The 22,229-nt window shown below is 41.1% G+C and overlaps 1 protein-coding gene across 3 annotated transcripts; it reads right to left on the reverse strand.

Moving 5' to 3' along the window:
* Positions 1-838: 838 nt before the first annotated feature.
* plekhn1 (pleckstrin homology domain containing, family N member 1) lies at positions 839-14,607 on the reverse strand. 3 transcript variants are annotated; one of them, XM_070910254.1, is made up of 16 exons: positions 14,446-14,607; positions 12,544-12,634; positions 12,170-12,331; positions 11,090-11,170; positions 10,435-10,525; positions 8,421-8,554; positions 7,688-7,837; positions 6,403-6,483; positions 6,216-6,291; positions 5,803-5,948; positions 5,332-5,484; positions 4,345-4,587; positions 3,607-3,762; positions 2,897-3,142; positions 2,605-2,665; positions 839-1,683 (listed from the first exon to the last, which is right to left on the reverse strand). In XM_070910254.1, the coding sequence occupies exons 1-16, from the start codon at positions 14,517-14,519 to the stop codon at positions 1,499-1,501; spliced, it is 2,130 nt and encodes a 709-aa protein (XP_070766355.1). In that variant the 5' UTR covers positions 14,520-14,607; the 3' UTR covers positions 839-1,498. The 3 variants fall into 3 exon arrangements, with proteins under 3 accessions (XP_070766355.1, XP_070766354.1, XP_070766356.1); XM_070910253.1 differs by having other exon boundaries at positions 2,897-3,145; XM_070910255.1 differs by having other exon boundaries at positions 1,512-1,683; positions 2,897-3,145; positions 3,603-3,762.
* Positions 14,608-22,229: the final 7,622 nt, after the last annotated feature.

Below are 22,229 nucleotides of genomic sequence, written 5' to 3' on the forward strand. Positions count from 1 at the left end.
CTCACAGCACAAACACTCAACTGATTAGATTTTGATGCAGTTGGGGAGAAAAAGAGCACCTAACGACAGGGTTATGCATTTTAAAATGTCACTGATTCACCCATGGGTGCTCTACAGTAACAGGACACATATTGGTCCAATCATTCGTGAGGGACAACATGTTTTCTGTTTTTGTCTTATTGGTTTTTCATGTCAAAATCTTTGATCTATCTCCATATCCATTTCTTAGTACTTTGCTTTAAAACAGCCAATATACTTTTTTGTAGAATACTGAATTTTACCGTCTTGTCTTGTGCTTGTAAGAACAAATTCTTTTAACACATTATTGATATATCATCACCTTAAGTTGATATGGCGAACATTTACATATCCAGCAGTTATGGAGCAACGTGATCATTCATTTGAATCTTTTAGTTCTGTTTTTGGTCTCTACTAACTCCTGAGGGAAATATCTGACTCTTTAGCTGCTAACTGCTCCACTATGTTCACCAGCTCGTCACTAACTTTGTCTTTCTGCTGTTTGGTGCTGAGCAGGTAGTGTACTGTGAGTTTTTAGAGCTTTTTCCCTGAAAACAGCTGCCTGCTGCGGCTGAAAAAGATGCTATGAGAGCAGTGAGAGTAAACCAAAACAGTCAAGTTGCGGCCTGAACAGCTAAAGAATGAGCTGAAACTCACTTTAAAGCTCAGTAGAGCTGAGGGGAGCAGCAGATTCAGGTGACAATCACATTGTTTTCATGTTGTCATTTGATATATGAATAATTAAACATTGTAAACGTATTGATTACAGCCGCTTCAAGAGTTTCATTAGATCAAGACAAATCAGAAATAAACGTGTTAATACATTTTCCAGTTTTATTTCCAAATATAAATAAACACCTCAAACAATGAATGAAATGGAAAAAAAAGAAGCCACACAGGTAATAGTAATATTAGCACCTTTAAGGCAGTCAGTTGAAGCCACATCTATTTGCCCTGATAATAAAATAATAAATCTACAACATTTACAAAAATATACATCCTTTACTATAACAAGCCCTGATGGAATGCTTTTATAGCTTTAATCAGAAACAAAAAACAATAAAACAACAAGTAAACTGGACAGCATGTTAGAAAATACTTTAAATATTAAAAAAACTGGAGGTTCTTGTACTACATATGAAACTTTTAGTGCAATTATAAAATACATTTAAAGAATAACATTACACAGTATGTACACTCTGCTGTCTTCTCTCTTGAATGCTACATATAAAACAGACAGTTGACGTCTGTCTGTTATCGCTTTCATAATGTTTTGTTTTTAGCCCGTTCCTCTTCGTACCTGCGCTCATCAATCCTCTGCTTGACTACCCAACATCTAACAACGCAGTTCATGGGATTTGCTGGTTCATACTGTATGCAGCAGGAGCAACACAGGCTGTGCTAGTTGACTTTTATTATCCCTCTGATAGAGATCTGTTGTTTGCACACGTCCAGACGAGTGCCGGGCTATTGTTTTGTTTTATGACCATCTCTGTTGGGTTGCCATGGCACCAAGGCCTCTGGCCCCAAAATCTAATCCTGTCCAGTGTGTTGAAATTCCAGACGTTGGCTGAATCATTCCAGTATCACAGTCGTACTCCCAAATGTTGTCATAGTCCACTTCCTGGTCATCTGGTTCTGTGGGCTCGAGGTACGAGTGGTGATCTATAGGAGCGAGAGAAGATTCCCAGGCTTTTAGTTTCAAACAATGAAAGACAAACTTCGCCCCGACTGAATAAACTTGGACACAGTGCCAACTTACTTATGGTGTGACTGGACTTGTACTAACATGTAATCTTACTGTAAAACCGGTAGTGTAACATGCCACTACCACACCACCTTCATTTGTTATTTATGTTCTCTTTCCAGTGCGACAGAAACATGCAACCCGTCACATGAAAGAATTTGGTCATAGCACAATTAATCTGTAAATCAAAGTAAAATGTAATGACCAGATAAAATCCTCGTTGTATTTTCATTTGTGATAAAAGAGCCTGTTGATAAGTGTGTAACCATAGCCCAGTTGTGTGCTGTCAATCACAGCGCTGGAGTAAATCCTGCCTGTGAAACAGTGTTGTCTTACACTGGGCTTCCCCCACATGGGACATCTGCACAAATGGCATTTAGAGCTGAACTAAGCTCCATTTCATTGGCACATTTGCGCATTTCCTGCACTTTCAATTCTGTTGCCTTTAGCCTCCCGTCTACCTTCTGACAGAGTTCAATCAATCCAAAGAGCATGCAGTGTTTAATTTAAGGTGTAATGGAGTGTGAGCAATGTTGTGTGTCCTTGGTGGTATATAGGAAGGCGGCTTTCATAACTCACACTTCTGAGGAAATGTGATCCTACAGTGTTATAGCTGCGATTTGAAAGAGTGCCCATTGTTTCTCAATAGAAACATATATTTAGCCATGTCTCCTTTTGTTTAACAAGATCAAAAATCTTCAATTTAATGATTTTTGTCAGGACTGGAAGCATATAATCATTCTTTATAAACTGTTGAACATACTTGAACTTGAGTCCACACACTATACATAAACAGAGGAATGTTTCATGGTTTGTGAATGCATGCCTTCAGTTCTTACCTGGTGAGTAACCATAAGGCATCTGAGAAGTGTTCCTCACAGAGCTCGATGGGAGGAGAATCTATCAACAGATGTGAAAACAAAAGAAAGTTACTTCCTGTGATCAGCTATAACAAACATTCTCATGTTCCTTAAAATATCTGTTTCATCTGTGGCACCTGTTCAAATATCACCTGCAGAACAAGTATATACACACACTCTGCTGCCACACAGCGCACCACCGCTGCACATTGTACCACAGCATTCCAGAAACCAGAGTGTCCTGGGAGACGAGTACCTCTGTGTTTCTCACCTGCTCTTGCACTTGGACGGGTGCAGACAGCAGCTTTAGCCTCGACACGGCCTCTGCTCTTTGCTCTGCTTGGCTTTGGGGAGTCTCCATCTCCAGACCCAGAGCCTGACCCTGGGAGTTGGTCAGGACCAGGCTTCTCCTGCAGCGCCGGCCCATGGGAGGGGTGCGGAGCTGGAAGGGGGAGGGTAGGAGCTGGGGGTCCTGCTGGTGGTGGTGGTGGTGCTGAATCGGCTCCTGCCAGTTCTGCTGCTAAAGAACAGATGTGAACATGTCAGAGTAAGGCAGCTATAAGCATGTAAAACAGCAGTTTATGTGATTAACTTTGAGGATAATTTCACTTGGTAGTCAAATAGACCTTTGTTAAAGGTGCAATAAACACATTTTGGTAAAAATAATTCCTATTTTTCTAAATAATCAAATGTAACTGCTGGTTGCTGGTTGATTTAACCAAAAATAGTGAAACAAGTCATTTATGAATTTGGATTTAGTAATGGTTAAATCTTACATGCCTGTGATAAAAAAAACAACCTAGATTTCTGCAGATGACCAACTCTGCATTGACAGCATTTTTCACTGATCATGTGCGTAAGTGTGTGTGTGTGTGTGTGTGTGTGTGTGTGTGTGTGTGTGTGTGTGTGCACTGCTTGATATTAGAGAGGCTGTGCAGGTGTAAATTGAACCTATGGATCCAGTATCGTTGACCCACTTACCACTGGCCTGGCCTCATCCAGGGAGTAGATTTCGGGGCTGCAGGGCTCATCGTACAGGGGCGACAAGGGTTGTCGGGGGGCGCACATGTCCGAGTGCCGCTGGGGGGCGTTCAGAGAGTAGTTCAGGGATGTCTGAGGGGTGCTCCAGCTGTTAGACTGATCACAAAAGATTCAAACAGATCCAGGAGTTAGTTTAAAACACCAAGCGATGAGAGGAAAATCATTTTTCTTTCTGTCTCTATCTCTATGTCTTTCTCTCTCACGCTCTTCAGGTTCACAGAAGGCAATCAAATAAGCCACACTTAAGGATCAGATTACCAAGTACAGGTTTTGGACTAATGCCAGTCATGATCTGCAGCCGTGCTGGTGTGACACCAGTCTGTTGTCTCACAAATCTGCCTTCAGCTGTCAGTTTTGCGTATAAAAACTGCACTATTAACTGCTATAGTAGCATAAGGATACCCCCAAATATAGGAAATGCTTTCTGATTGGTGGTTTAAGTTTTGTTTATGAACTATAATAGAGCTTTCATTCCTTGCACCAAGAAGATTGATCTTTCAACCTCAATTCTGTAAAAATGCCATCATTACCCAATTTGTTAACACCATATCCATCATGACCCCTCTCAGCCATCTGCTTGGCGTGTCTATTTTAGTTACTGCGCACATGTCATGTAAAATAAGTTAACAGTCTCGAGGGGAATATTCGGTTATCAAGTTTGACGCCAGACTGAATTACCTTGACAAGCGGGGCTTTCTCCAGCCGCTGTGGGCTGGCATGATGGAGGGCCGAGTAGGGCGTGCTGTAGATCTGAGACAGCACTGAGGTCTCAACAGGCTGGAGGTAGGAGCTGCGCTGGGGGGAGGAGTAGCGCAGTGACAAAGGTCGTAGGTCGTGCTCGGGCCTGGTGTGGGAAGACACGCTGTTGGTCCTGCTGCCCAGGCGGGCTGTCTCAGTTGAGGAGGGACGACTGGAGCTGTACTGTAGGGACAACAAACACACCTAAAAGTCAGCCAGGAGTTTTTACAGGAGGCTTTACAACACAGGTGGCATCAGGGATTTTAACCACTGAGGCCCAGTAGAACAAACATTATAAGTGTTTCTCCTCCTCCATTTTGTGTTTTGTAGTAAACACGGTGTGTGAGAGAAAATGGTCTCCATCAATTTAATTGGGAGGGTGGTGGTTCAGGTCAGAAGCTGAACAACAACACGGAGCCCTGGGTACGGAGCCCTCTCCACTTTAAGCTAATTGGATGGGCAGTCGGCCTACATAGCCCCTCTCCTGGGGGAGTTTGGTCAAAAGTCCTGATAACGCAGAGTGCCTCAGCATTTCTTAAAGAGACTGAAGTTAACAAGCAAACTTGTCACTGCTGAATCAGCATGTACCGTGAGAGCCTCTTATTTCCCTCCATCCAAAAGTTGTTTTTATGGGTGGATGTTGTTTTCGGAAATATTACTGACTTTGTTATGATTTTCTAAGCTGGAAGGCCTGAGGATCATCACCTGAGCCTTTGTAACGGGAGCGGTTTGGTCTCTAGACCTCGCTTAATAATTAACTTTGTGAAAGAAAGGTGTTGCTGCTCAGCTCCACCAAAACAAACACAAGCAATGTTTTTTTTTTGCAATGTACAGCTAACATCTACCACATATATATCTGTGCAAATACTGTAGTGTAGTGTAGTGTAGTACATTTGCTTCAGTTTATTAGTTCAAGAAGTTACTTACACAGAGGGGTTCGGTGTATCCTGGGGAGAGAGGGTTGTCTTCATGAATGGGTAACTGAAGGTTGTGCGACCCACGTCCACTCGTAGACTGGCTGAACTTAAGAGACTCAGTCCGTCCTTGGCTGTGTCCACTCCACCTGTCAAACTGTGGGGCCTTGATTATAGGACAAAATATGATTATAAATTATTATTATTATATTACTAAGAGCAAATGAGCAAAGCTTTCAGACTTTTGCCTTTTTTTGAAAAACTTATGTTGGTTTGTTGACTCAGTAGCAGTTATGTAAGGTGTAGTAGTTGTAAATCATTTCATAGTCATGCTGAATGTAAATTTACAAAAGAGGCAGGGCTCCTTTATCCCTTAAATTCACCCGCAGGTTCATAAACCAGGTGGAGATAGCTTGCTCGATAGTTATGGATCATCAGCAGTGAACCAAAGTTTTTGGCCCGTAAAAGGAAGGAGGGGCCTCACCTCTCTGTGCGTCGGGGTGTAGATGATGTCATACACAGGGGGCGGGGGGCTGAGAACGGGCACATCAGCAGCTTTGAAATGCTGGATCCAATCGCAGAACTCGGCCCTATCCAGACACGACACCACTATGGGGTTGATCAGCTTGCCTGGGAAGAGAGGAGGGGGAGGACAAAGCCTGTCATTCGGTCGATTCGCTCACTGGAATGTGCTTGAAAGTCAGATTGTCATTCACTGGGGACAAAACCAGCTCATTCATGCAGGGTTACACTCTGTGACGCTAGTGGATTCATGGAAAAGGCCACTTAGCGTAAAACATGCATAAGAATGTACACTCATTAAAACCCTTTAACATGTCTTTTTAAATGCCAGTGAGATAAAGAGACTGCACTTGAGCAGTGAATCAGTGTATTTACCTTCAATCATAAAGGTGTTGGGCTTGACGTCTTGACAGGGTGTGGTCACAGTAATCATGTTGAGCGGAAGTTTCCCCTGTAATCACAATGACACATTAACTCTGATGCAAACACTGGATATACCGTATGCACACAGCTTGGGATATGATTACATTTAAGTGTAAAAGGTCAGTGAGGTCAACAGTACCTTATAAAAGAGCCCATCATTCTCCTCTGATAGGATGATCAGCGTCGATGGGTACATTACCAGTAGTCTGTCACCCTGTTCCTGTGGACACAAGATTATAGATGGAAGTGAGCTGAATGTGTAGCTGTGTTTCATTGCAGTAATAGGACAGTGTTGAATTATTCTAATCCATTAGCAGAATACTAGTATAATTTATAGGTAATACCAGTTAACCATAGTCTACGTTCATCATTAGATTAAACTTTATGCTATCAAACGTCATCCGTCATAAAGACATCTTAGCATTTCAAAGGCGACACGAGGGATTATTTCCTTGTGGAGAAGTACATTTTTCCCTTTGTGTGCAAGGTGAAAGGAAATGTCTGTCTGGCACAATATAGTAAGAGCAAAACTTAGAGCAACTGTCATTTATCTATCTCTGGAAAGTCCTCAAATCTTGGTGTTGTACAACAAAGAATGGCACCAAATAGTTTTTCTGAAGGTAAGAAAACAATCCCTGATAACTCAGTTATCTAACAGTTATTCTGACTGTGTGAAGACTATGAACGATGCAGAGGCAACCATGAGACTTGGTGTAAACATTAAAAAAAGACCAGTATTATCGTTTAATACTCTGTTGGGAGGCACAGTTTAAATCCCAGTGGGATCCTCAGTCAAACCAGTTAGTGGGGCCTTTAAAGGTGCGGCAGACTGAGAGTTTATGTTTCTTCTCTCTCTCTCGGAGGGTGTGTCCGGACAGACAGCTGACATTCCAGCTGTGAGGTGAGTCGAGTCACCGCGTGAGCCGGGCAAATGCCTCTCACACACCCAGGCCCTAAATCTCACACACTTCAATCGGACTGCCGCTATTTCCCACAGAGAATTAATTTCTGATATCCATGCAAGCCGTGTCACGAATACTGTTTTTATTGGCTGCTATGTGAAGCTGCATCAGCATTATTTATTTGTGCTCATGTCTGTTTTGGTTAGCAAGGAATTTTCATCAGCTGGTTGCAAGTGTCTGACACTGTTTAGGAAAATAAAGATAATAGTTATATCTGCAGGAGAGGTATCATTTGCCAAATTATGGACTCCACCCTTTTCACTCACTCCTTACATTGTGTTGAGGTAATGTGTGTGTTGCGCAATTTCAAAAGTATGTGAGTCACCTGGATTTAGATGTTATCCTGCTTTTGTTCATCATGTGAAAAATTCCCAGAGTTTGTAAACATGTATGTATCATGAGTTACAGTCTGCTGTACTGTATATTTCCATACATAGGCAAGAGCAGAGATAGATGTCTCACCTGACAGGGCAGATGCTGCAGTCGGACTTTAGTGACATAGGTGATGGGGCCCAGACTGTCCCGCTGAGAGCCCTCCCACTCATAGATGGGCTCTCTGTTGATGGAGTTCCTCAGCTCCTCTCTGCCCTCAGGAGTCTCGTCCTGGTTTAGCTACAGTAGGTGCACAAAGAAGGAGAATCATCAGCAAAATAAACATGAACAGAGCTCTGGTCTTAAGCAAATGTTGATTTGGGATTTTTCTCGGAACTTCACTCTTGTTTGTTCATTATAAAGACTCCTAAGCTGAGGCTTATAAAAGCATCGTCAGGTCAGTTATTTCCTTCTGTCGTGACACATCTAGGTTAATGTGTTTCACCATTTCCCCACCTGTGGGTGAGGAGTCAGCACTTTAACCCTTTGCAGATGTGAGGGTTAGTTTGATGTGGGCTGTGATGCGGTCAAGGCCGCTCCCTAGTATCCAGGCCTCAGGGAGAGCCAGCAGTGACCTACTTGACTCACCAAATATACACTCACACACACCCTGTTTTATCAGAGGTGGTTTAAGACAAAGCGTTTTCCTGGCTAAACCACCAGGTGGATTAAGAGATGACCACACTCAAGTGCTTGTTTGAATTTGAAAACAGGGGATGTTACTCTTTGTGGCAGTGCAATAGTCAGTTTTTATGCAGCTTGATATAATCTAACAGGCTATTTGGTGCAAAGGTGGCATCAAAAAAAGTGTTGTTGAACTTACTTTGACTCTGGTGAAGTTTTCAGGTGCAATTGCATTCCCTCCATTGGCCTCAATATTTTCTTTGAGCAGGCCAAACCATAGGTCCATTTCTTCTTGGTTGGCACAGTGAACGATGATGGGATTAAGGCTGACACCTGCAGGGTGCAAAGGTCACAAGGTCAAAGAGTGAAAGTGTCACCCAGGCTTCTCTTTATGAGCCTTTTTTCAAACAGCTCTCTGCCATGGTGGTGAATCATTAATGGTGTTCACAGTCTGCTTCCCTGGCTGTTTAGAGCACATTATGCAATAAGTACAATAAATGTTAACACATGTTCAAGGCGGTAAACCACATGTAAGACCTCTTGCGGAAGATCCCCCTTGACCTGCTGCGTTTGGCATTTAAAAATCTAAGCAGACTCTCCCTCCCACAAACTGCTTACCCAGGAGGAATGAACAGGACATGGGATGAAAAGAGCTGGAATCTCCCTCTATCTCTCAGTCCCACACATACCAGAGATAACCAGCAGAGATAGCCTGTTTCATTCCTGCCCCATGGCTTTGTACTGTAATTGTCAGGAACCATAGCCCGCTCACTGCTCCTTAATAAGCAGCAGCTCTGAACCCATCTGTTGACTTTCTCTCCATCCCAGCTCTTAATTGTAGACCTTGACCATAGCACTCCCCTGAAAAGTTATGTTTTTTTTTTTCCACATTTCAAGCAAGACGAGTGATGTGAAAACTCTTGGGACTGGATGCACATAATGAGACTTTCTCTCAGTTTCAGTCAGTTTACAGAGGTCATTAAGTATTGTTAAAAGTAATTAACTGTCATTATCTAACTTTCACAGTCCCGTTAATTCTAAACGTGAAGGCTTCCGGGAATTTTTACCGACTCTCTCATGCTGCTTTCGCTTCGTCACTCTCTAAAAGCTGATTCATATTCTCAGTCAGAGTCTCGCAGAGGAAATCTCTGCTTCACATCTCTCACTTGACTCAGAATTTCCTCTACATGTTTCCTGTCAGTGATGCCTCCCATAAGGTAAATAAAGGTTCACACTGAACAATGAAAACAACTGAAATACAATACTACAAAATAACAATCTTGATCCGGGAAATTGCAAAGTCAAATATGAGAAAGCAGCACCAAAGAGTGTCAATATTATGACAGCAGGGATGTTTCAGATTTCAGTAAGATAGTAATGATAAAGACATATACACACAGTAACCTTACACTCTTCATGGCTGGGATTAACTTTTCACACACTAGATTTTTGTGTAATGCAGTAATTTTACATCTGACTGACATCACCCTGCCTTTACTGATTTGATTGTTTCCCAGGCAAGGGCCAAAGCCATCTAGTCACTACAGAAGCTTCTTTCAACTTAATGACAGTTCAAAAGCTAAGTGGCATTTCTACCAGACATTAACCTGAGCAGTTTTTGGAATGTGCCATTGATTATACGCAGTGACAAGGCTAAGAGCGGTAGCTGGGCTTTTCTGCGCGACAGCTGGGCTGACTGAAGTGCACCTGTTGTCTAACAAGCAGGGCCTTTAAGGCCGGTTTGGCCCCCTGACTAAGGGTGAAGGGGGCCCAGCTCTAGTTAGTCTTGGGGTTGAGTGGAGGTGAAGAGGGTCGCGGCACCTTTGAATCACTGGAATGTGACAACATAGGAAATGCTGCAGCTTGAAAATAGCGTGTGGTTCCTTTCTGGTTTTTTAAGAGTGGAGAATTTTTACTTTGATCCATAACTGATGAGAGGGACAACATAGCAGACCAACAGCAGGGGTGAAAACTAATTACATTGAGATAGGTATGAGCCAAAGACCAAGACTCTCGCTCCAGCTCTAGTTCATCGCCTGTCTTCCTTTTTTGAAGTTTGAAGTCAGCCAATGATTTTTAAACATCTCACTTCAGTCTGCGTGATTGATTAGCTAAATTTAACACAACCAATAAAACTCAAAACAGATGATTACAACATTCCTGGGCTCAGTGCCAAAACCCACTTGTGTCCTTCCTGGTGAAGTCAAACTTACCGTTTATTTGAAAGGCGAATTCCTGGGGTTGGCTGTGGTTGCAGTTCTGTTGCAGGTTGCAGATGGTTAGTTCTTTCAGCGGAAGAGTCCCCTGCACACAAAACAACAAAAAGCTCTATCACGCTTCTTTGGACAAAAGAAATAACAACGTTTTTTCATTCACACACCAAAAGCATTCTCTGCAACACTCCCCTTGCAGTTATGCTCTATTTGAACCAACTGCTCAGCTCTAAATTTTAACAAAGAGATTAATCACCATGGCTCTGAGGTCAGCCGTGTAAGTCGATGATGTATTCATGTCTGCCTTGCATTTGCCGTCATCTATATTCTGACTAATACTGTATACAAATGCTTAGCTGTCTCTTTTTGACATGGGAGTTGAGTTCTCAACAGACACAGTAAAGTGATGATTAATGGCTGCTCATGCTTTATGAGACAGGTGAAGAAGCATAATCATACTTTCTGTTTACTAACACACTGCTGGTTGACAGGGTACGCATGTCAAAAGGTATGATGATGACATCACGTAAAAACCCTGCCCCACAGGAACATTAAAACTATAAAAATCAATCCTGAGATATTTGCTAATATTGAGGAACTGTGCATTTGAAGGACAGATTGTGATAATATTGCCGGAGTTGAAATAAAAACTCACCTGGTACGTCAGTCCGGTTGTGTTGTTGGAGACAAAATGAAGGTGTGTCTGGAAGAGATCCAGGTAGCAGTCATGTACATCCTGCAGAGATGGTAAGTGAAGTTAAAGGGTGTAAGAGTTACAGATGCAGATACAGTGTTGATAAAGTTAGACCTGTCTGGTAGAATTCATGTCTTCCAGGGAAACTACAGTCCTTGTATGACAGTGCTGTCAAAATTCACATACAGTGTGTGCATGTTTTAGTTTCAACCACACAGTCCAGCAGCTGATGTCACAGATTGGCACACTTTTGATTAGAAAATGAATCAGTAAAATCAGCTGGTTTAGTGCTGATGAAATGAAACCTAATGTGTTTTCTGATGTTTGTCTCCAATGAGAAAAACGTTCTTGTCCTCGTGTCATCTGCTAATTCAAAATTAGATTAAAAAACACTTCTTTTTGATAGCAATCTTCTGTCTCTTTAATGATTCAACACTTAGGTAATACTTGCTTCCTTCCTTGGTGGTATTACTTTCTGTTATAATACAATGTGTTCTTTTGCCGCCATGACGCCATTGCTTCAATCAATCTTTTCTTTCTACTTTTTGTCAGAGCTGTTGTGTCACAGCTCTGACAAATTGCAGTTCCCACAGCGCGGAGCCGGAGTATACTCTATCAGTCCCTGGGATCAGAGGAACACTCTCTACCCTGAGGTTTTCTCTCAGAGATGTTTCACAACTGCAGCAGAAGCAAGCATGTCCAAACACAGGCTGCGGTCTGCTTTGTGGGAAACTGATTGGATTATTCACAGCCAGCCACCACGTCAATACCAGCAGCAAGTTTCAGTGTGTTTGGTGGCCGCAGAGCAACATCCTGTTACTCTCCACCTGCTTTTTTCTTTTTTGGAGTTGTTTTTTTTGCTTTTAACACTCACTTGGTTCACAAAGATGACTGGCATGATGTGTCATTGTAGGCTTGGTCATTGTTTAAGACCTCATGAACCACATTAAGGATTGTGCAGCATTAGCTTTGTTTTCTTTTATAGCTGCTTTCCTGACATTTCGACATGGAGTCATTAAAAAGTTATTTTGTTCCACTCACCTGGCAGTGGAGGAAGCGGAAACGAACTTTGGAGCTGTGAATCATCCGTCCGTAATTCTTCACATTGATGCTGCTCTTCTTCCAGCCACTGGCCGGGTCGTAAGGAAACGGAGGATCCCATTTTATTTTGTCTATCGTCTCCAGATCTTTATGGGACATTTCCTGCAACCAAGTCATAATGTTAGTGAAGTTGAGACATAACATGAATAAACCAGTAAGACCTGCTGTAAAAAATAAGTCAGAGACGGCAATAAAAAAATAAAAAATAAAATCGCACACAGGTTGTAATTTATAGGAGAGCAGTTTTGTTTTGGTATGCAAATGATTGAATTTCACATTATTGCCATCTCCTACGAGTCGATGGAGGTTCCTACCTTCCTGGGGGTGACGGTGCACAGGATATTGATGATGCTGTTGGACTTCTCCTGTCCCTCTTGGGGATTCTTTTTGCGAAACAGGCGACTGCTGCTCGAGAGAGAGAGAGAAAGAAAAAACACGTGTTACTACTCACTCTCCGATGTTTACCAACTATTCGGTGTTTGTTGTTCAGTTAACTTCCCAGCTCCAGTGTCAACAAGGAACATTTCCTGTTTATGGGAGTTCACTGTCAACTACTGTTGTCTGATGGAGAGTTGACCTAAATACAACAGTCTTTGCATTACTGTTTTGCATTTCAAATTCAGGGTCGTCTTATTTCTCTGTTTTTACCACTTTTTTTCCACAATAATCAAGTCATACACTGAATCTTGAACCATTGATAGAGTTCAATTTTCACAGCTGATTAATGACTTTGAATCATGATTTGTGCCTCATGTCACATAAATGAACCAGAGCCCCTTCCTTTGTCCTCCTTCCATCAATGCCAGCCATTTAAATGATAAGAACAATCAGGTCTTCTGTGTCTGATAGTGAGGATATGCATAGGAAAATCAGCATTCAATGTCCGTCTTTGTTTTGCATGACCCTCATCTGTTACCATTAGTGTCACATCTTTATGAGGAAGCTCCCTCGCTGCAATGATAAGGCTTCGGGACTGCTTTTACAATCTCAGCTTGTAGTTTATCTGCTTATCTGTACACATATGGGCCAGTGTCCTCAGTGCAACAACGCAGGCTTTTGTTTGCATGGTGGGAATCAAGGTCTGTCTAATCAGGAAGTCCATGTTGAGCATCAATCATTGATTAGTGTTAAGTGAGTGATGTTATTCCACTACATCCATTTTTATGTATTCATACACAAAGAAAAAAATGATAGTTATGCACACTGATGCAATCCACAGTTGCAAAGTGAAAGAGGAATGTAGATAATAGACAGGTAGTGGATTTACACAGCCAACATTCTCCAAGTCACTGCTGTGGCATTCAGCCTCTACTCACTCCTCTTCTCTGTGGGGAATACCTGAGCCTGGCCTGATTCACCAACACAAAGAGTAAGTAGGGACCACAGGGAACGAGAACACTGAACGTATTGTCCATCGACCCAACTTGGAAGGTGTATCAGTGTTCAAGCTTGAGCTGTTGGGTTTTTTGAAACCCAACGTTTTTTTGGAGGGTTGCCCTGCATCTGTTTTTATTTGAAAACCAAGAGCTCCGTGGCACGTTTGACAAAACCAGACCCTGAATCATCACACAGCACGGGGGAGAAGACGAGAACAGAGGCTAATTAGAGTCAGATGTGGTGGTCCAGCAGAGTGGGCTATACCAAGTGTTGCATGCCCAGGCAGATAATCCTGGCAGATTAAAGAAAACCAGATAGAATGACAAGTATTACCCATCAATGTCAGTCTGTTCCTGTATTCATGTTCAAAGCCCTCAGGTCAGATCACTACAAGCTATTAACTTATATATTAGGTGTCTTAAACCAGATATTAAATAACTATAGTTGCCCACATGTGATCATGATAATGAAAACGGTCAGGTCCTGATTTTGGAGGGAAACCAGATTCACTGACAGCTGGCAGATCATCTTCACAGAGATGCAAAGAGGAGGCAAATGGTAACTGGATCATTGACACCGTTGGCCAGACGGGCACCACTTAGGCACGACTCTGGGACTATCCTGTATTACCATATGATCCTGACCCTGGCCTCACAAAATTCACAGCCTCTTGTTTCACCTGAGCTCAAACCCTGAGAAATACCAAGAATTCCTTCCAGCTGAAACACAGAGTCTAAAATAACAAACGGCAGTCAAGGGCATGACATGTGCTCTGTGTAGAGCAAACACACTGACACAAGTAACAGTGAGAATACCTGGACAAGTCGGATGGTTCTTACCTGTTTCTGCGTATGAAACTCTTGCTGGAGAATCTGAAGTTGTGCTGGGGGACACATGACATGCTGCTCCCCATGCTGCTGTGGTCTGTGGGGCTTTGCGCTGCTCTGAAGACAAACTGTACTCCTGTGATGGATGACTGTAATCCAAGAGTGCAGTGCGCTCCCTGCTGAAGTTAGACTTGTACTGAGCGAGAAGTGGGCAGGGTGAGGGCTGTATAGTCAGACCTGTGAGAGAGTGTGTCTGCGTAAAAGGGGTGGAGTTTGGAGCTGTGTCACAGGCTGTTGGTGTGTGTGTGTGTGTGTGTGTGTGTGTGTGTGTGTGTGTGTGTGTGTGTGTGTGGTGAATAACCAGTAGGACTCACACCTTCTGTGAGCTGCCTCTGTCTGTTAAATCAATCTCAACAACAAAGACAGGAGGGGGGTTCAGGGAGAAGTGTGCCATTTCACACCTTCCAGAAGCCAAATGGAGCTCATTGTTGGGTCACCACTGCAATGAGTGACCACTAAACACAGTGGATGGTGTGTGTCAATCAAAGGGGAATATGGGAGCTTCCACAGGCATGCCCAGACACGAAAAAATGACTGCAGACTAGCCTGTTTATTATTGGCCCACATACTTTAAACACATCAGTGTCATTTTGAAACTTAAGTATCTGGGAAGTGTTGTATTATGATTGGCTCCCTTGTTGTTTTTGTTCCACTAATTTGAAAAGAAAACACAATGTAGATGTTAAAAATAGACAAAACTTCACCGTGATATATAAACTGAGGAGGTGAATGTATCAGGTATCCCATTGTTTTCAAACTGTGTGACTATGAGATTTTCTGTCTTTACTTTATAGAATATTTACCTTTAGCCCTTTACTAAAGGACTTCACTTTTAGGGTGGTAATCTGTCAGTGGGTTGGGAGGGAAGGATAGTTTAAACAGGACGCTTGTGTATTCAAAGGCTTCAAATTTTCATAAAGCAACAGGTGTATGTAAACGTATTTGCATGTAAGGAGTGTGTTCCCTAATGAGATATCCACCACCTAAAAAGTGAAAATTCATCATGATGAAGCTTTTCTTCTTCTGTATTTACATTTTCTCACCAAGGGATGTACAGTATATTGGAATATGGCATTCGTTTTGATAATACAGCCAACATCGTAAGAAGTTACTTCCTCCTCCAACAGAATAGAATTAGCCTTTTTGACTTTTTAGGTTGCAACACTCATGAGTCATGATTTTCCAGGGTTGGTCTCCTTAAATGGACAGTGACAAGTGGTCTTATCAATCAGACGGTGGAGTCAAACACTCGTGATCATCTTGTGTTTGTTCATTAGGTCATTGTCTGTAGTGATCTGCTGTAGTCGTAAAAGTAAAACGTGTGCTGCTCGCTGTCAGGTAATGCCAACCTGTTCAGCCGGATTGTCCAAACGGATGCACCTGAGGCAGCAACAGTCATCAGCTTGTTCAAACCAACTGTAGAGTCGTCGTCACTTTCCAGCCTTTCAGATACTGCGTTATTGTTCTCTAAAGCCCTGTTTGATGGGCCACAGAGCTGATGACAAATAATTTAATCAATGAAGAATACTGATTGAACTGCATGTAGTGTGACTGAACATAAGACACCTTGGTAAGTGCCTGACAAGATAAAAAGGTGAACAAAGAAAATGTCTTTTTTCTCATCAGTAACTCAAGTAAAGACTAAGACAGATAAATAGAGTACCTGTGTTTTATCTTGCCTCCATTTCACTGAGTTATTGTCAGCCACTCACATGATTGGCACTGAGTGGGGATTGTTGCAGCATTACTTTAGTATGCAACATGTCAAACACATTGTGACTAAATTTATCCTAATTTATCACAACTTGGCTCATTTTAATAATCTAAGGAGGACAACTAATGTTTCTATCATCATTGGTACATTATCCTCCCTTGAGTGAATGCAGCCTGAGGTCATATACATATGTAGCCACGGTAGCCATTGTTAAAAACAGGCCACATTGATAATGTGGACACTCAGTTTTAACAGTTTGTCAACCCATTAACAAGAATACCAACAACTTTTTTAGTTTTACTGTTGCTTCACATTTTCATATAAGAACTTGCAGGTAGCAGTTGCTAAGCCACATTCCCTCAACAACAGCAAATATGTAATGACCTTTACCCTTAAGCCATGTATAGTAGGGTAGAGAAGTAAGAGATACTTACAATTATTAGGGAAAATATTAATTGTATTTTGGTGAAATATTTGATTTGTTTTGGATTTTATCTTCTCTAAAAGAAAATTGCAATTTTATTTACTGTCAATATGTTTGATAAACAAAATGTAAATCTTTTTCTATACATTTTGCAGTCGAGGCTCATTGGCATTGTAGTGTTTAGACGCGTCTGCCATGCCAAAATGACGGTCAATACATGATTTCTGAGAAAGTTGAAATAATTAAAACTGGCGGTCATAACATAAACCTTTAAGATTGGTACATTATCTGGAAGAGTTCTGTGTTTCGATTGTTTAGTCAAATTGAGAAGACAAAATTGAATTGAGAATACCGAATGTGAAAAACCACTTTCAGAACCAGCGGCCCCTCCCACTTGATTGTATTTTTATTAAAATTTTATTTGGATCAGTTGAAAGTAATCTGATTATTTTACTGATTAATCCATCTGATTACATTGTGATCAGTGTAATACAGCCAATGATGTAATCATTTATATTTACGTGAAACATGTTTCTAATCTGGTTCATCATGGAAAATCAGGAAGATGAACTTGATAATACATGCAGCCAGCATGGTGACTCAACTCTCCGCCGCCATCCTCCTTAGATATGAGGGAGGCAGTTAACTGGAAAAAAATTTACTGTGAGGTCAATTTAGTTTCAGTTTTCAGGTAAGGTGCATCATCCATCCTTCACGAAGGATACAAGCATCAGGTTGGATGCAACTCAAGAATTTCCCCATTTATTGCACAAGGACGCTACAGCACCGAAACAAAACCCAGAGGTTTGTCGGATCTTGCCCCTTTCAATGACAACAGGCTTGTTGGCCCAGCTTTCAAGTGAGGCTGTTTGGGGCAGCTTTTAACACTTTTGTTAGACGTGGTTAGACAATGTACATGGGATTGTATGAACTACTATTTGGTTGTGGCCGTAGACTGTAGTCTTAATAGCAGAAAATATGCCTGTTGGATTACGTTTCGATAACAGTTTTGTGCCACGTTGCTCAATGGGAAGGGAAAATACCGAGTGCTTTGCCAAAAGCAACACTATATCTAGAAAGACAAACAGCCCATTCATTTTTTGCCTACATCATTTCATATGGTGCAACTCACAATTCCTGAATGAGCCCACATAGTTTAAAATAGTAAAGAATATTGACTTTATTATTTGGTATGTTTCAGTTATTCAGTTTTGTTCTCATGTATGTCTCATTGACCAATTGTACCAATGTGAATTATATTTAATCTGGTTTAAAACCTCTGTTTCATTTTACTAGATGTGTCACATCTGTTCAGAAGAAGAAACCTAAATTCAATTTTCATAATGTCATTCCCTCCCTGTGTGGTGGGTTGAACTTTGACTCTCCCCGAGAAGTCACTCGCTTGTGTTTATCCAGACTCAGCGGGTGAGAGCAGCGGTGCTAAAGTCACACCTCAGGCCACTAAAACGGAGTCTGGATATGAGGCCCCCAACATCAGGTGTCCAGCAGAGAATCTGACGTGACAAAGTTCTCACACAGGACGACCATAAAGGAATCTTAATTGGACCCCCGGCCCTCCTTTGAAGGCAAGATCAGTCAAAGTCTGATTAACTATTTCAATTTCTAAATAAGTAGATCCCTGTTTTTGTCACATACAGCAAGTTTATATGATTATAGTAAACTAGTGAAATAACCAAACTTAAGTCTGCTTTTATTTAGAGGTAACAATTATAGACATACATGGACATTGGAGGTCGTACATTGGTTTGAACAATTACTTTTTTTTTATCAGTTACTTTAACTTATATGGAAAACAGCAATAAGACAAGGGATGTGTTGTGACAGCATGAAAGACAAGGTTTCTGATTTCCTTGGAACATCTTAACTATTAAAAAAAGCTGAAGGAAAACTACTGTGAGAAACTGCTGCAGTTTCGGCTGATAATGCCTTGGGCACTACTTGGATCCGTATCAAAGTCAAATATCTACTGCAGCTGATCTTTTTTTATATACTCAGATTTATTTCAGTCTAATCCTCACTGCACATAATTAAAAGGAATACATATATTGTAGGAATATATAAAAATACAACATTTTGGGAAATAAACAAAACAAAAAAGTCCAACTAATGTCCACTGGTAAAGCCAACATGATTATATACTGGGGGCAGTTTTGTAGGAGGTATCTTCTGTGGTGTTTTGGGTGTACTTGTAAATACTGTGTCATTCTAACAAACAGTAGTTTTCTTGTGGTCAGCACGTCAGAGAGATTTTTTAGACTTGTACTTTGCCACATGTCATAATGTTGCTGCGTTTGCAACAACAGGCAGTTACTATCCTAAAGAGCCACAAACCTGATAAAATATAGTTTTTATCTTTTTATCTTTCATTCACATTTAATAATTTATCTGTTTTACCGTCTGACATCTTTGTCCTTCTATAAGTTGCCTTAAGTTACATTGAAAATCTTTTGTCAGGATTGTCAAACCACTTTCAAAACTGACACAATATTAATTGCCGTAGTTGCTACATGACTGCAGGGCTATAGTACTGTGAAGTGTTTCTATTATTTTGTCCACCCACTGTAGGTCTGCTATAGGGCATACCTCTTATTCTTGTGTTTGCTTGAGCATAGATAGTTTTGAAGGGGTTGACAGATTATCTTCAGTAGCAGGTCAAAACGTGTATGGCCTCTCTCACAGTAGGTGTGGTGATCCAGTTGACACTTCAGTCCTTGCAGAGAGGGTAACAGCATCTCCATAAGGGCTGTGCACAGGGGAAAGAGGAGAGGCTCCAGTGGCAGGAATGCTGGGGAGGACAGAGAGAAGGAACTGACCCCCCCTCCCCCATCCTCTGGATCAGCTGATCTTCCAGAGTGAGCACATTCATCTAGACAGGTTGTAAAATCATTAGCATCTTCAGTCAGTGGCGGTGACTCACGGCTACAGCAATCGGAGTCATGAAAACACAGCAGTCCATACACACACACACACTGATACTTGCACATTAAGAGACTGAGACAGACTGAGCATATGACAGTGAAGAAGTGGATTATGCCTCAATGATATCTTGACACTGTGATTGTTTTTGCCTGCTGTAAAAACTTCATCATTAGGATGAATTTGTAACCAATATGATTTGACGCCATTCTTCATACAGACGGAAACACATTTTTTAAAGCCACATTTTAAGCCAACAGAGGTAGTGTGTGTTTTATTTGGGTGGAATATCACTTTAACATCAAGTTTGGGTAGCTTGCTTTAAAGATGTACAGTTCCATGTTGCCTCATAAAAACGAATAAATAACATAATCCAGAGCATCACTCAACCTTGCTAGTACGTTCCCATTACTTGTAGTCATTTCTACATTACTTATCCATGTTGGTATAACTGAGAGAAAAAAGTAAAATGTTTCAGTGTAGTTTGACATTTTGGGAAATATACCACTCTCATATCTGTCCATTAAATAGAAAGCTTTGCTTAGCATTGCTTGGTGAGCTTTAGAGGTGCTGGTGGCTGGATTTTGTCACCTTTGGGCAGAGCCAGGCTAGCTGTTTCCAGTGTTATTTCCTGCTAAGTGGCTGTTGGCTCTAGCTTTGTATTTATCCTTCAGACATGAGAGCGTCTTTATCTGACTCTTAGCAAGAAAACAAATTATGTCCATATTTACCAAAATGTCAAATTGTGCCTTTAGAGTTCTGGAAAGTTGAGGTTTGCAAACCAATTTTCTCCTCTCCCACATTTTCTTATCTTTTTTTTCACTGAACAACATCTCACACTATGTAAATCATGTTTAGTTTCACACCTTAACTTTTCATAAGTATCTGCAACCATGATGCATATTTTTATTTTCGCAGTCTAATGCCAAAGCCCCAAACACATGTGGTGTGTTTTCCCATGTTGTCCTCAGAATATACTGTTAAACCAGCTCTATGTGCAGTTGTAACGCTTTTTTTTCTCCCGATCAAAACTGTTGGTGCTTTGCTTTGTGTATATTTGGCCTGTGTTTGCATGTGGTTTTGGGAGAGTGGGAGTTCATAGGTTTGAATGTGTGTGGAGGCAGCCACAGGTGTGAATGCCATGTGACTGAGGTCAAGAGGGGTAAAGTGAGAGTGTTCAGCTGTCTGCTCAGATCACTATGAAAGAGGAGTATGTTGGAAAGGAACCAAGCAACAGTAGGGTATAGTGAGCCTAGCAACAAACACTGTTAGCAACACAACCTTAAGTGTGTGTGTGTGTGTGTGTTTGTTTGTTTGTATGTGTTTTCATTAGACATTTAGCTACGTCTCTTATCCAGAGTGAGATGCTTTTGCAGATGCAGTGATAAAACCTGCTGCATTTCAGTTACAGGATGTTTTAGATGTTGTCCCACCCAGTGCGTACATGTGTTAAAACTCCTTATCACATCTGAAAACATCTTTATTTCATTTTTTTTTTTACAGTGTATTGCTCCATTTCGCAATAGTGCAAAATTTGATATTTTAAAGTTCCTCATAAATAACAAACATATCATAAATAAACAAATATCACCACATTGAACACAAACAAACAAAAAAAAAAAGATACAGTCACATTGAAATTGCACAAATGGATTTAAGGTAAGCTATCTTTCTATTTACAGTTTGATCAGCAGAATGGAGGCCAACGTCTTATGTGGTTTTGTGTGCCTTTCTCTTGAAGTCTGTTTCTGACTCACGACGACTTTATAGAATAACAGCATCTCCATAAGGCCATCACAGCCCCTATTCTACTGGCTCCAGTCTAACAAAGTCAGGTAGTTTTAGATAAACAGAACTGGATCAACAAAATCCTTCAAAAAAAAAAAAAAGGCAACTTCTCAGAAGTCTGGAATGATACTGTATCACTGTGCTGCAACTGAACTGAACTGAACTGAGCTGAACTGAACTGAACTCGGGTATTAACTGAGTCAAAACGACTCGCACGTTCAGTGGTGACATTTCCAAATCACCCATCACACGTTCTATAGCCAGTATATTTGTGGTTAATTATACAGTTTATTTCTAGTTCAACTTTGTTGCAACACAGTTCCATTTCAACAATGAGGTAATATAACAAAACAAGGGAATATGACAGCACCAAGTGTCAACAGCATTACTCATTAGTGTCAAGTGTTGGTAAACTGTAGGTAAACTAGTACTGGCTGCTTTATTGTCATTTTAAACTGCCATGTGTCCAAGGATTATATCCACCTCCATGTCATTTTAAAAATAATTGAGAAGTAGGATTAAAGACCAATATAGAGGCATTTCATTGACTGGTCAATGGGTTTGCAAGCAACTAAACCCTTTTGCACAAATGTAGCGGACATAAGGTACAGTTTCACGTGAGATCAGGCTTGTGGCAGTGAAGAAACATTAAGAAATGCAAAATGAAATGATGCATATCAAAATGCAACATTCAGTCCTCTTAACCAGGAGACACTCCAGATGCACACAAACTGAACAGCTACCTCTCTCACACTTAGACATTCTCTTTGTCATTTCCATTGACGATATGCACATCACACACCTAAATAAATATATTAAAAAACACTCTGAAATAGGCATACATCTGATCTATTTCCTTCTCTAAGCATCTTT

This window comes from Enoplosus armatus, chromosome 8 (genome assembly GCF_043641665.1).
Source record: "Enoplosus armatus isolate fEnoArm2 chromosome 8, fEnoArm2.hap1, whole genome shotgun sequence".
NCBI lineage: Eukaryota > Metazoa > Chordata > Actinopteri > Centrarchiformes > Enoplosidae > Enoplosus > Enoplosus armatus.